The 14102-nt window shown below is 33.6% G+C and overlaps 1 protein-coding gene across 28 annotated transcripts in view; it reads left to right on the forward strand.

The window, feature by feature from the left end:
- The window catches only part of NRXN1 (neurexin 1), a 1134455-nt gene extending 1121870 nt beyond the window's left edge, over nucleotides 1-12585 (forward strand). For all 28 annotated transcript variants that reach the window (XM_050753719.1, XM_050753720.1, XM_050753731.1 and 25 more), the window contains one exon: nucleotides 9204-12585. In XM_050753719.1, coding sequence (XP_050609676.1) covers nucleotides 9204-9511 — 308 coding nt within the window. In that variant the 3' untranslated portion in view covers nucleotides 9512-12585. The remainder of the gene's footprint in view (nucleotides 1-9203) is intronic.
- The last annotated feature ends 1517 nt before the right edge of the window (nucleotides 12586-14102 follow it).

Consider the following 14102-nt stretch of genomic DNA (forward strand, 5'->3'; position numbering starts at 1 on the left):
GGAAAGCAGATACAATATTTTAATTATTGTACATTGATCCAAATTCTCCCAAGCACACAAAAAGTGATTTTTGATTTAATGAAATAAATATTACATTTATCCTTTATACTGAAGATATTACAAAGGTTTAAGGTTAGAGAAATAGTGAGTTAAAATATTTTATAAAGAAATATGCGACGTTAATGTCACTGTTCAGCCCCCTTGCTTAGCACTTTTACTCAAAACTTTAAAATCGAGGGTCTCTCACTTTCTTGCTCTGTCTCCCAGGCTGGAGGGCAGTGACATGATCGTGGCTCATTGTATTCTTAAACTCCTGGACTCAAGTGACCCTCCTACCTCAGACTCTTGAGTAGCTAGGACTACAGGTGTGCACCACTATGCCCAACTAATGTTTGTTTTAATTTTTTCTAGAGACAGTGTCTTGCTCTCTTTCCCAGGCTGGTCTTGAACACCTGGCTTCAAGCAATCCCCCATCTCAGCCTCTCAAAGTGCTGCGATTACAGTTGTGAGCCACAGTTCTTGGCTTTCACACTTTAATGATTAGATTCAACCTAGTTTGCCCTTGAAATTTTATCAACTTACAAATTTTTTTTTCTAATTATACATAAAACATACAGTTTTCAGCCAGTGTGTTCAATCTTCATTAGAGTTTGGAAGGTGAGAGAACTAATAAGAAAAAGAAACAGAGTCACAGGAAACTGTCAAAGGACCAACAATGTAGTTGAAAAAAGACAAAACAATTGAATGAAATATTTAAGTGAGATTTTACAATGGTATAGAATTAACGTTAAAATTAGTGATGTGATATACGGTTGAGAGAATTTATTTATTTAAAAAATTTAATAGATGTTATTGGATTCCTTTCTAATAACAATCAAACAATTATTAAGAATATTCTTACCAGCATTGAGATCTCTTCTCCACTTGCTTGTGTGTATTTTTCTCCATACTTCTGGTAGGTTGTTTGTCTTTTTTCCTATTAGTGACACACACTCTGTATTTTAGAGGTATTTACTCTTGGTCCATCATATGTACTACAGATATTTCCCCCCTCCTTTGTCATTTACATTTTGTTAATGATACTATGGCTTTTGCCACATAAAATTGTTATTTATGGGGTCAAATACGCTTATCTTTTTATTATGGCTTTATTCCATAGTCTACAGTCTCTGTGATAAATTTCATGTCCACCTTGAAATTTCTTCTCACTCTCCCTTTAATCTCACTGTGCTACAGCCACTCTGACTGTTGTTTAATTCCTGAAAAGTAAACTCTGTTTCCTCAAGGTCATTCGACATGTTATTTGTAGACTCCTCTGCCCACTTTCACTTGACTACTCTCTACTCATTTTTATCATAAGTGTCACAAATTCAGAAAGATCTTTCTGATTCTGCAGTTGCAATCAGAAACCTTTGTCCTACTCCTGCATGGTACCTACAGTTTTCCTTCATCATACATATCCCAGCTGTTACTTTAACTGTGTGATTCCTTCTTGTATGCCTCTCTGCCTCACTATATTTTAAGGTACATGAGGACATATACATCAAGTTTGTTTGGTTATCTCCTATACCCTCAGGACCTCATATAGTCCCTGGAATGTTAACTATAGCTCATTATATATTTGTTGATAGAAGGAGGATATTAGAGAAAAAAATCATAAAAGATGGGATATTTGAGCCAAGTTTTGAGAAAATAAGTACGATTTAAACAGGGAGGAGAAAAAAGGTTATATGAGCAAGGCATAAAAGTTGAACTGTTGTGGGTATGTGGGGACTTGGGGACAGCAATAATATATGACTGTAACTTCCTTTGACAAATATGGAAGACAAATTGGAGTAGGTAGCTGTGAACAGACTATGAATGGCCATGAGAATAGTAAGAACATTGCACCACAGTGGATGCAAACCACAAGGATACAATGACTATGTAAAAAGTCTATGAAGCTTATAGATGACTAAGCTGTAACATATAGTTTAGAACATACTGAATAATTGAAGAATAAGATTTGTAAACAGCATGATCCTATGGCTCCCCCTGGAGATGAGGGAGATTGTGCATGTTCTCTGCTTATTCGTTTTCAGTGTCACCAAGGTCATAGAGAGTGTGGACGTCCATTGTCTCTTCTGTTCCCTGTGGTACCATTTGAGGTAGCAGCCTGTCCTAGTTGGGTTTCTCTATCGTGCAGGCACGTGATGAGTTTTCCGGTGTATAGTATCCCTTCCCATTCAATACCTAGATCTCTGGAGAAGATAATGAACCTCTCAGTATCAGAGTGGTGGCCCCTTAACTGCCCTTCAAATGCATGCTTTGGTGGTTTTGAAAGAAGCAGAGGAAAATGTCAGAGACAGCAGCCAGGCAGGTAGCAAAGGTTTATTGATTTCCAAGTTATTTCTAAATCTCCGATGTATTGGGGAAGGGCTAAGATGTGTCAGACATGTCCTCTCGCAAGACTTGTCTGACCTCCATAAGTGAACTTAAGAATGTGCAGGCATAGGTGGAGTTGGTGGGAGGGAGAATGGAGGGAATTTGAAACATCCAACATCCCTCACTTCTCACAAAACCACAGCATGAGTCGAAATTAATGCATGTCATATAAATCACTGTGTACCTGCTTTCCTACAAATGTAGCATTTAAACATGGCTTCTTATGAATGATTGCATCATAATTGTTTCTTCTGGCCTACATTGTATTGAAGCAAACAAATGGGAAAAAGTAATAAACTTTGAGTTGTTTTTTTTCCAAATGGGGAAGAGAAAAACTGTGCTAATCTCAATTCACAAACACCCCAGGAGGCTACAATTCCAATTTTCTTTTCACAGTATTAATGAAACTGAGTACTGGAAAAGTCAAATCTTCCCCTATAAATCCAAAATAATTTTCAAGGCTAGCCTAGAATTATAATAACTTCTACATCTATTAGACACAGTATAGAACCCTGGCCTAATGAGATCATTTTAGGCAACTCTTTTTCCTAGGTGGGGTGGAGACAGAAATTTAAAATCTATTACTTTAAGCTTAATTTATGAGAAAACCAGAAAGACTGGTCAGAAACTCTTAGTGAGAAGAAATTCAGTAAATGCTTCTTGCCAAGAGTTTTTTTTTAAAAGGATCATTACAAGACAGGACATCTAACAATTCTGGTTAGCAGAATGATATATGCTGGGCATTATGGAGTTTAATGATCCTTTATGATCCCCTCTTGATCTTAAATATATAACCTGTATTTGTTTGTTTTTTAACCACTAGCATGTTTTATTCTTTTTTATTTCCTAAGACTGGTAGTTTCTTACAATCTTTTTCTCAAAGCTCAAAAGCTGAATTTTCATTGTCATCAGGTTATAATGATACTCTTACTTTATCCTTGGTGTGCCAGGTTCATAGTTGACGACATACACATACATTAACAGTCTATACTGAAGAAATAAAACAAGCCCAAAAAATTACCTAGAAACTACAATCTAACCTTGAAAGTTAACTTTGGAACCTATATATATATATAAGATTACAGTAGAAGAAAAGCTCATTCAAGTATACAAAATAATTTCATAAAAGTGACAATTTGAGTGATAAAAAGAGCATCTGATGGCATGCTAATGCCTTGGTGAATTCGTCAATAGAAAGACAAGGTCCCACCACCCACCAAACCCCATTCTATATCAGGAATTAGGATTTTAAACACCATTTATCATGCAGAGTTGCAAAAACATAGATCAAGAGCAGTTTTCTTTAATGACAATAATTGATTGCTGTGTTTCCAATTTCAGAAAGAAAAATGAAGGATGTCACTTACCACTGCAAAGTGAAATCTCCTTGGAAAAATTTATTAATATTCAAAAATGTACCTTTCAAATTGCTTAGTATTGTAGCACTTCAGTTGTGAATCATTGTCCTCAGTAATTGCAATCTTTAACTTCTATTTGCATACGCTAAGGTATGATTAGATATAATCAAACAATGCAAACTGATAAATACAATGCCAAGTTTAATGGCTTAATATGCCCCCATCATATCATCATATGTATCACAAAAGTTTTTTAAATTAGTGATCAAATATTATTTGTTTTGACAAAGCATACAATTTTATCTGCAAGCAAATTTAGAAAGTTACATTTTAAAGTAATCATGCCAATATGAAACACAAAACCTGTTCTGCTGAAATAATCACACGTAGACACTTGTGCCAGTAAGAATTATTTTACATTGTGTTTTGAAATTAGGAAATTGACAATAAATTTTGTGGTTTATTGAACACCTTCCTGAGTAATACACCAATCCAAGAGGCAAACAGTCCTGACCCCTGCTGGCCTGACCTTCTTCATTTACCTGGGGGTGGGGAGGGCCCCCACAAGGATAATTCGGGAGCTGGAAGACCAAGGCACAGAGGCGATAAAGAGGGGTAAGTGGGAGGAGAAATAGAGAGGAACATGGAGGAAGCAACAGAGGGTGCAAGAAGCTGGTAAGAGATGAAGCCTGCACTGACATCCCTCTCTGCTCTGTACTGAAGTCTAATGTGTCTCGAATATATTTTCCCCATGTGTTTCTTAATTGGATCTAAATTTGTTCTAATTTGAGGAAATGATGTTCTTTCACAGATACAGTATCAAAGACTATCAAAAATAAAGAAATAACACATAGGGCGATTTCCTTTCCTGTTGTTGTAGTTTGAAATAACTATCTCAGCAAAAGACAAATTAAAATCTGAAAGATTTATTTTTTAATTTTTAATTCAGAGCAACAGTTGCATTTATTTTTTCTATGTGATAAGGCACTAAAATATGCCTTTAGCATTAGCTATTCATTTTCCACAATGAATTATCATCTGAATTATCATTGGATATGAACAAATTGATTTAGACTATAATGCAGAAATACGTTACTAACTGTCCAAACACTTGACAGCTTATGTTACCACAATGTTAATTAGACAACAAAAAACAAGAAAATTCATAGGATTCTTGATAAATCTACAGGGACAAAGCAGACCATGTGGAAAACTTCTAGAGACCACCATATCTTACCAAATGCTAGGAGAGAGAGGAAGGATTAAAAGCTACTTTTCAGTGGTCCTTTCAGGTAACGTGCTTTATCAGTGCAAGAGTCCCAGGAATTTTTCTATAGCCATTTCGCTAAATGAATCTCAGAAGTAAGTAGGAAAGAAGTGAATGCAAATATGAAATGGGTCATAATTATTGTACTGCTCTGTTTCCTTGCTAGAATAATCAGTAGCTTCCAAATCATTTAGGTTAAAAATGCCAGCACAAGTCAAAGCCTTCGTATTGTGATGAAGGTGTGCATTCTCGCTCTCCTCACATGTCAATCCTACTGAAGTTTTCCATTGATCCAAATTCCTTATATCCCTGGGCCCAATATAACGAACTGGCTACGTCGGCTTAATTTTACCTACACATCAGAGTTAATCTTTGAAGATTCAGGACTTAAAGACTTAAGCTTATTTGTTTGTATTCCATTATTTTAGCTCCTCCTCCTTTATTCTCTTTCACTTGCTTTTTTTTAACAAGTTAAATCTTTTTTAACAAGTTATTCTCTTTCACTTGTTTCTTTGTCACATGCTGGAACAAAGAAAGAAAGAAGGGGTGAAAGTAAATTTTAGTTAATTACATTATTCACATTTCAGCACTGCTAAGAACAAAACATGTAGCAGATGGCTTTAATTGTTTTAAAATATCTTATTTTGGTTTATTATATAGTTTAGAGGGAATGCAAAATTCTTAAATCCATGAAATTAATTATAAGTTTATCTTATTTTTTTCACATTTTCGTAAATGGCTGAGATGACAGCATTTCCCTTTTATATAAATTTCGAACAAATTACATAAAAAGACATTTAATATATTAGTCATTGATACTATTCTCTATATTTACATTAATATAAATTTTCTTTAGAGATTTTTCAGTGATCATCAAAATAAATCATTAGCGACAATAAGAGAAGCCACATTTATAATTACTGAATATATTTAAATGTCTTCGGCCTTTTATTGCATATCTGGGAGAGATGTCCCATTAACACATAAATATATATATATTTATATTAACACATAAATATATATATTTAAACACATAAATATATATATTTATATTAACACATAAATATATATATTTATATTAACACATAAATATATATATTTATATTAACACATAAATAATATATATATTTATATTAACACATAAATATATATATTTTTTTCTTTTTTTTGTTTTGAGACCAAGTCTCACTCTATTGCCAGGCTGGAGTGCAGTGGTGCGATCACAGCTCACTACAACCTCCGCCTCCCGGGTTCAAGCAATTCTCCTGCCTCAGCCTCCCAAGTAACTGGGACTACAGGTGTGCACCACCACACCCAGCAAATTTTTGTATGAGACAGGGTTTCACTATGTTGGCCAGGATGGTCTCCATCTCTTGACCTTGTGATCCATTTGCCTCGGCCTCCCAAAGTGCTGGGATTATAGTCGTGAGCCACCCTGCCTGACCAACACATAAATATTTCTAGTCTTAGAAGAAAAGTCAAGAAAAATTTCACTTAGCCTTCCTATTTGAAGCATAAATAGAAAAAGAATATTAATCAGTCAGACATGGTAGTATTCCAAACATACCTATAATAATATCTGCTATGATGGTTATTAAAATTTTAATGTGAATCAGGGAAAAGAAAGATAACATGTTTATTGGGTTTATTTAATTTTGGTAGAGCTTTTGTAGGTTATATTTTTAAGAAACATGATATTTAGAATTTTTACATCTGAGTTTTGTATAGAGATATTTTTAGGCCTCATATGATTTAAGCAACAATTTGGCTAGTGTTGCAAAAAAGAAAATATTTTCCTTAAACGGGAGATGTTTTCAAATGTGTATGGCACAGTTGAAGGATTTCAGGCTTTGTTGTGGTCTTTGTGACCTCATTCTTATTTTAACACAAATAGGCTATGTGCATAGTTGTTTTGAAAACCTCTCAGAAATATTGTAGCAGATAAAAATAAAATAAATTTTTTTTGATAAGATAGTCCATTTTTGATACCAATTCCTTATCAAAAAAATACATGTCTATTCTTAGTATACAAAATATAAACCCTCCATTCCATCAAAATTCTCCAATTTTACTGTCATAAGCTAAATGATTCAAATGTTATCTCCATTCTCCCTATTCCCTTCTGTCAGACAAAGTAAAAGTGAGGTAATTGTGAAAATGTGTTTAAAATGAAAGCATTCCATCAGGTTGGAAAAAAATGATTTAGGTAACATTTAAATAAAATTCCCTTTTTAGCTCTCGAGACACCATAGTAAAAGAATGCTCTGTAAAATGAAAGTTTTCATTTAGTGAAAGCAGCTGAGCTAATTGGCACACTTTGGCAAAGATGACTGTATTTAAAAGAGAAAGTGCTGCCTTTGGTTTGTCAGGTAGTGACAGAGTTACTGCAGAAGATTCTATTCTTCATGAGAGAAAATTAATTCCTGTAATCAAATACTGTGGATTACAGTCTTTGTCTCCTTCCACCTTGGCCACAGAAGCAACTCCAAAGCTTTTTATTAAGCCGCACTCCATGGGCTTTTGTAAAACAAGCAAGGACATATTCAGCATAAAAAATTTCACCTGCTACGTTTTGTAGCACCAGAACATAGCATATTGCTAATTTGAGACTGAGAGCTACTACCTTGGAAATGGCTATATTTGTTAAGACTTTATTTGGAGAAGGAAAGGAAAATCACAGAAACACACACACACACACATACACATTTAGGCAAAAGAAATCTTGGTGATATTTGAAAATGGAATTACAGAGCCGTATAGAGCCATATGTTTAGTAAAATGATTCCCAGTAATTAACAAGAACTTTTGCAGAAATATTAAAACTAATTACTAAATGATGTTTAGTAGTAGTGAAATAAAAGCATAATTTTAGTCTTCTTAAGTTTTCAGTTCTTACATACACACGAACACACACTCATACACATACATCCTATCTAATATATATGCAATCGAGATTATTTAAGTTCATTATGCATAATTGGCAAAGAATCGTGTTTTGAAAGATGTAGCATTTTTAAAACATTACATCTGAAAAGTAATATTTTTATGTAGGACAAGTGAGAGGATAGAGATTTAGGGAAAAGCAGAAAACACAATTCACAAGGAAAAAATGACCTACAGTCAGAGTAGGATAGAATCTTCTTCTCTCTTTACAGTTTCTATCCTTTAATATCAAAAAAGTTTATTATATATAGAGGAAAAGAGCTGCTCCTTCTCCTCCTATCTACCAATTAAATCTCAGGTCCATTCTTCCCCATCGATCAATTTCAGTGTCTGACCAAGCCTTCAAGAAGATATAGGCACCCCCAAATCCATTGTTCTCATCCAAGAAAGAACCTTACTTATACTTTGGGAAGACTGAAGAAGGGTTTTGTCAGTCGAATAAAACTAACCAGTCTTCTATTATTATCTATTAGGTAGTTCTGAGTTTTGACTAAAAAATCAATCTAGACTGTATTTAAAACTGAGAAAGAATATTTTATTACTTTCTTCTCCAAAGTTTAGCTTGGGAGCTCCCCAATCAATTAATAAAATACACACATACTTATGTAAACAAGTAAATCTCCAACAAAATGGAAATTAGTCTATTTTCATTTATAAAAATGTAACTAAAGTTATACTTTAAAAAGCAGACAGTTAAAATGTGTGAATTATCTTATTGTTCAATACTGTATTCTTTAAAATACAAGGGAATATGATTTCTAAAGTAGTCCTAAATTTAGTTTTCCTGATTCAGTCTAGTTAGACCTATGTTCTAGAGCAACACCAATTTGATTCTTATGATTCCCTCTAGTATTATAGGGTAGGGCTGTTCTGCTTTTCTTTATGTTGGGTTTGTGGTTTTTCCACTTAACCCACCAACATGGCCCTTTAGAGCTAATTGGGGTTTATTTAGGGCAATGCTTACAGAACTCTGTAAACAAAATTGATTTGTGAAAAAGAAGACATAGCAACAAATCTCTCGCAGAGAACTTTGAATCATAGTCCGTAGTTTTTAGTACCCATGAGGCAGAGGGATGGCTACAGGTATCAACAGGATACCTTTCCTAACGCATAGGTGCTGTTAGAAATAGATAATAAATGTGAATGTAGCTCTCTGGTATTCAGTGAACTCAATGATCACTTTGTGTTTGTTCTCATCCTCTTTTCTATAGCCAACCCAACCCGAGCAGGCGGCAGAGAGCCGTACCCAGGCTCAGCAGAAGTGATCCGGGAGTCCAGCAGCACCACGGGTATGGTCGTTGGGATAGTAGCTGCTGCCGCCCTGTGCATCCTTATCCTCCTCTATGCCATGTACAAGTACAGAAACCGGGATGAAGGCTCATACCATGTGGACGAGAGTCGAAACTACATCAGTAACTCAGCGCAGTCCAATGGGGCTGTCGTAAAGGAGAAACAACCCAGCAGTGCGAAAAGCGCCAACAAAAATAAGAAAAACAAGGATAAAGAGTATTATGTCTGATCCCAAGATCTTAAATGGACACTTGTATAGAAATAGTCTTCATTTTATCTGAGACATAATATAAACTTATTTACTTTCCTTTTTATGAAGCACATACAAAAGAAGACAGGGAATGCAATCAGGAAGGAAAGACTTTTTAAAAAATAAAAACAAGTATCTCATGCTCTTGTTTCTCAAAAAAGAAAAACAAAAAACAAAAAGTAGGGGCCAATAAATTCCCTAACATCCACAGTGTTTTCATTTACTCTGCTTGTCTTTATGTTGCTGGAACATTTCTAAAAGACAGTGATGACCGCACGCATTCATAAAGCAAAGGAGTATTACAGCATCAAGGCACAACACAGAAACCAACACAAAGCATAACACAAAAAAGAAGCTACCTATGATCCTGGATTTAGCCAAAGTGCTAGCGCTTTCCTGAGAAGTCAGTTAGTCCAATTGCCAGAGAAGACTGTCCTTTTGAGTGACTCAACCTGCAAACCTTTAAGAGTTTGCCGCCTGGTGCAACTGGAGCAGTGGTTGGAACTTGCATTTGAAACAAAGTGCTGGCTTTTTTGAAGACTTGTGTAGGAACACATTCAAAAAGCCCCTTTCTGGTTGTGAGAGAGGAAAAAAAGTATGGAGGCCTTATTTTCAAAAATGTGAAATATAAGGCACATTTTCACACAAAATTTCAAAACAAAAACAAGAGGGCATAGATGCAATCATTGGGAAATTTTCATGCACGCTTATTATGTTATTACATATGTTTATATAAAATCCATCTCTGTGTGCTTTCTGGACTGTGATAAGTGACGTTTTATAGCCTGTTGTATAGAAAATGCAAAATATATCTCTGCTCTTCAGCCATTTTTGGTAAATTCAATGTTATAAGTGTTGCTAAGTATAGGGAGTTTTATGACATCAGAGCAACAATTATTTCATTTGGTTTTTTTTCTTTGCCACCATTATAAATTGCCACAATTACTTACTTTTATTTTTTAAAGAAATTACAGTGTAGTGTTTATTCTAAGGAAGATATGTATGAATGTATATAAAAAGACTCAGCTACTTTTTTTCTTATATGTACAGCCTTCATTCTGTTGCAATTGAGTTTTAGTACTTGTATGAAAGGTGTGAATTAGAAAGTCAAATATATACATATGTATCTTATAATCTTTTCTCCCTGAAATACATTCCCACATACATTCACTATTTTCACACACACACACACACACACGAATCCACAGCAATCCATCAGATGTACTAGAAGATCCAAACGTGCATACAGTAGCAAATATTTATTGACATATTGAAAAGCAGGAAGGAAGAGGGTTGTGCCAAGGTATTGACGACAAATGGGGTGATTTGCTTCATTGAGATCTTGCTCCCAGGTAACCCCAAGAAGATTTTAGTCCCTAATGAAATGAACCTTTCCTTATCAAATAGAATATCACTGATATACTGCTGCATGAATAAGAACCATTATGTGGGCAGGTTATGGAAGCAAAATTGATTAATCTACACCTTAACTCTGGCTGCTGCAATTGAAAACTTTCTTTCTAGTAAAGTAATATATATATTCTCTGAATCTGATGTGCATGATGAACATTTCTGGAAAGTAAACATTTTCTCAACTAAGAAAGTATTTTTCAGTAATTTTTTATTCTGTATTACCCATTTAAGAAAATCATTCTCTGTTAATTATTGACTATGTTTTAACTTTTCTGGTTTTACATATATATCATTAAATATAGTTTTAGTTTAACACATTAAGTAGTAGAAAAGTATAGAGTATACACTTGTTTTTGCATATTATTCACTGATGTTCACAGCAATAAATTATTAATATGAGAAGGTAGTGCAAAAGAAATGCATTATTAGATTGCAAGTTGATGCTTCAGTAAAAATTGGTTGCATTACTTGAATACCTTCTAAAAGAGCGATAATAAATTTTGTAGAAGAGAAGAATACCTTTACAATTAGCTTTAATCAGCAAAGGCAAAAAATGCAAAACATCTTTTGTGATACTTTAGTTGATGAAAAAAAGCCAAGAAGTGGCCTGGATTTCAGATATACAGCACCTTAGAAATATGTATAATTCATAGCAAATCACCACTATCTATGGATGCCAAGTAATTGTTGTGAAAGAATCTTAATGGCTTTTTATGACCCAGAAAGTAGAAGGTATACAATGAAAATTTAATATCCATTACTTCTTTTCTAGATTTTCTTTTTTTTTTTAATTTGCCACATTAAAGAATTCATGAGTCTTTTCTTTTCCCCTGTCTCATTCCGTCTTACTCAGGGAAAGCCAGTAAAATAAGAAGGGAAGTGTAAAACTACTAATTTACAGCTTGAAGGGTTTTTTGTTTTGTTTTGTTTTGTTTTGTTTTTAAGGTTGCTTTTCTATTTTATCTATTAAGCTTGAACCAGTTTCCATCTGGATAGATTCTAAAATATAATAGAAAATAAATTGAATAATGGTAATTTTAAGCAGTATATCTATGAAATGTGTTGTTTGGGATTGATTTCAATGTTTCTCCCCAGCATAAATTTTAAAGTTACATGCAATGATATAGTTTATTATCAGTAAGATTATTTCTAATATTATTGGCTTACACAAACTCACTCTAGCAAAACTTATTTTTTTCCTGAATGGAAAAAGAAAAGAGGGGAACAGAGTTAGAAGGAGAAAATGACTTGAATCCCAAGTATCTTCATACCAAACATATCAGGGTTCCATGCATAGTTTGCAGTTGATTGAGGATTTCACACTACTTGGCATAAATTTCATTACATCTCTAGACTGTAACTTTTCTGATTGATTATGCTTCTTTTTTATCCATGTAATGTATTGCCTTTTTTAAAACAACAAATACTACAATAATGTGTGAAGTGGTCAATCCCTAAAACATCAAAGAAAGGCCACAAAACCCTACCCTTCTAGTGCTTTGTGTGATTGGGTATCTAAGGGGTTTTCTTCTTCTTTTTTTATTTGTTTGTTTTTCTGTTGCAAGGCCAATTTATCCATTATTGGAAATGCTAAGCAAGTGGAATTTACTGTTTTGTTAATAAAATATTTCTTAATACAACTGTGGATTTATTGATTTAAAAAAGTATATGCGGCACCATTTCATGATGTGGTGAAAGTGGGAAAGTGGTGAAAGTGGGACAGTAAGGAAGACTGCATCTGAAGGGAAGACCCATCCTTATATTACAGAGGAAGAATGTTGACTCTCTTTTGTCTGAATTTTACTAGTCATTAAACACCTCTATATTCATACAATTAAAGGCAGAGCCACTCAATGTACTTTTGTATACATTTGTTCATCTTGATATGCCAGAAACCATAAACTGATACAGTAATTATTGAAAACAACATTAAAATACTAATTTCATAAATATGCTTTTTCTCTATAAAAAACAATGGAATCCAAGTTAAGTAAACCTGTGATTAAATTCCAACACTATCACATACTAGTTACCATTTGCCTAATTTCTTTGACTCTCACATGTTATTTGAAAAAAAAAATGTATAAAAGAACATAGTGTTTGTTTCCATAGAACTATATTTATTTCTCACAAAATAAATTGGCTTTTTAGAAATCAGATGATTCATCAGAGTAAGTTTTAGTTCAACAGTTGGTAACTGTTTTAAAACCCTGGCACTTGAAAATGATTTTCTGATGAAAATGCGTAAGTTTAGTCTTTTTTTCTTCAACAGTAAAAAGTCTGAACATGAATGCTTAATTCATTTTGAACCTGCAGTGTCTAGATATATTTGTTACTTCTTTATTACTATTAATGCGTGATTGTAAAAATGTAACAGAAACAATCCACATTTTATTAATGTCTAAATTAAAGGATATATAATTTAGTTTCCCTTAAAAATACGTAAGCACTCCAAAGGCGGTTGCTATATAAAACCTATTATTAGTAATCAGGCCAAGTATTTTGGGTCTTAACCTATAGAGGGCATAGATGTCCAGGGCCCAGTGATTAGGCCTCAAGGGTTGCTAACTTACATATATGTAATAATAGAGATATATGTAAAATATATATGTATATATAATAGATATTAACATTATATATAATTGCTATTACATATAAATATATAAATATATATTGAATTTAAATATTTTAATATAAGTATTAAGTATTTAACATAAAATTATATATAATATATATTTATACATATAATAACTTGGCAGGTATATGTGAATGAGCATTTTCCCAGTAAAAGTATTCATTAGGTTCATCAAATCTTTAAACGGTTTCAAAATTCCCCAAAAGATTGAGAATCACTAAAACAGACATTAGATATAAACAAAACTTTTTAAGAAATAATACTGAAGATGAATGGTTCAGCGAATATTAAGAAGACCAAGAAATACAAAAAGTAGTCAGGAGTGGTGGTGGGCATCTGTGTTCCCAGCTACTCAGGAGACTGAGACAGGAGAATTCCTTGAACCTGGGAAGTGGAAGTTGCGTAAGCCAAGATTGCACCACTGCACTCCAGCCTGGGTGACAGAGCGAGACTCCATCTCAAAAAAAAAAAAAAAAAAAATCGTCAAGGAGATGGCATGAACTAACTTTAACCATTACAGTA

Source organism: Macaca thibetana, chromosome 13, assembly GCF_024542745.1.
Source record: "Macaca thibetana thibetana isolate TM-01 chromosome 13, ASM2454274v1, whole genome shotgun sequence".
NCBI classification, from domain to species: Eukaryota; Metazoa; Chordata; class Mammalia; order Primates; family Cercopithecidae; genus Macaca; species Macaca thibetana.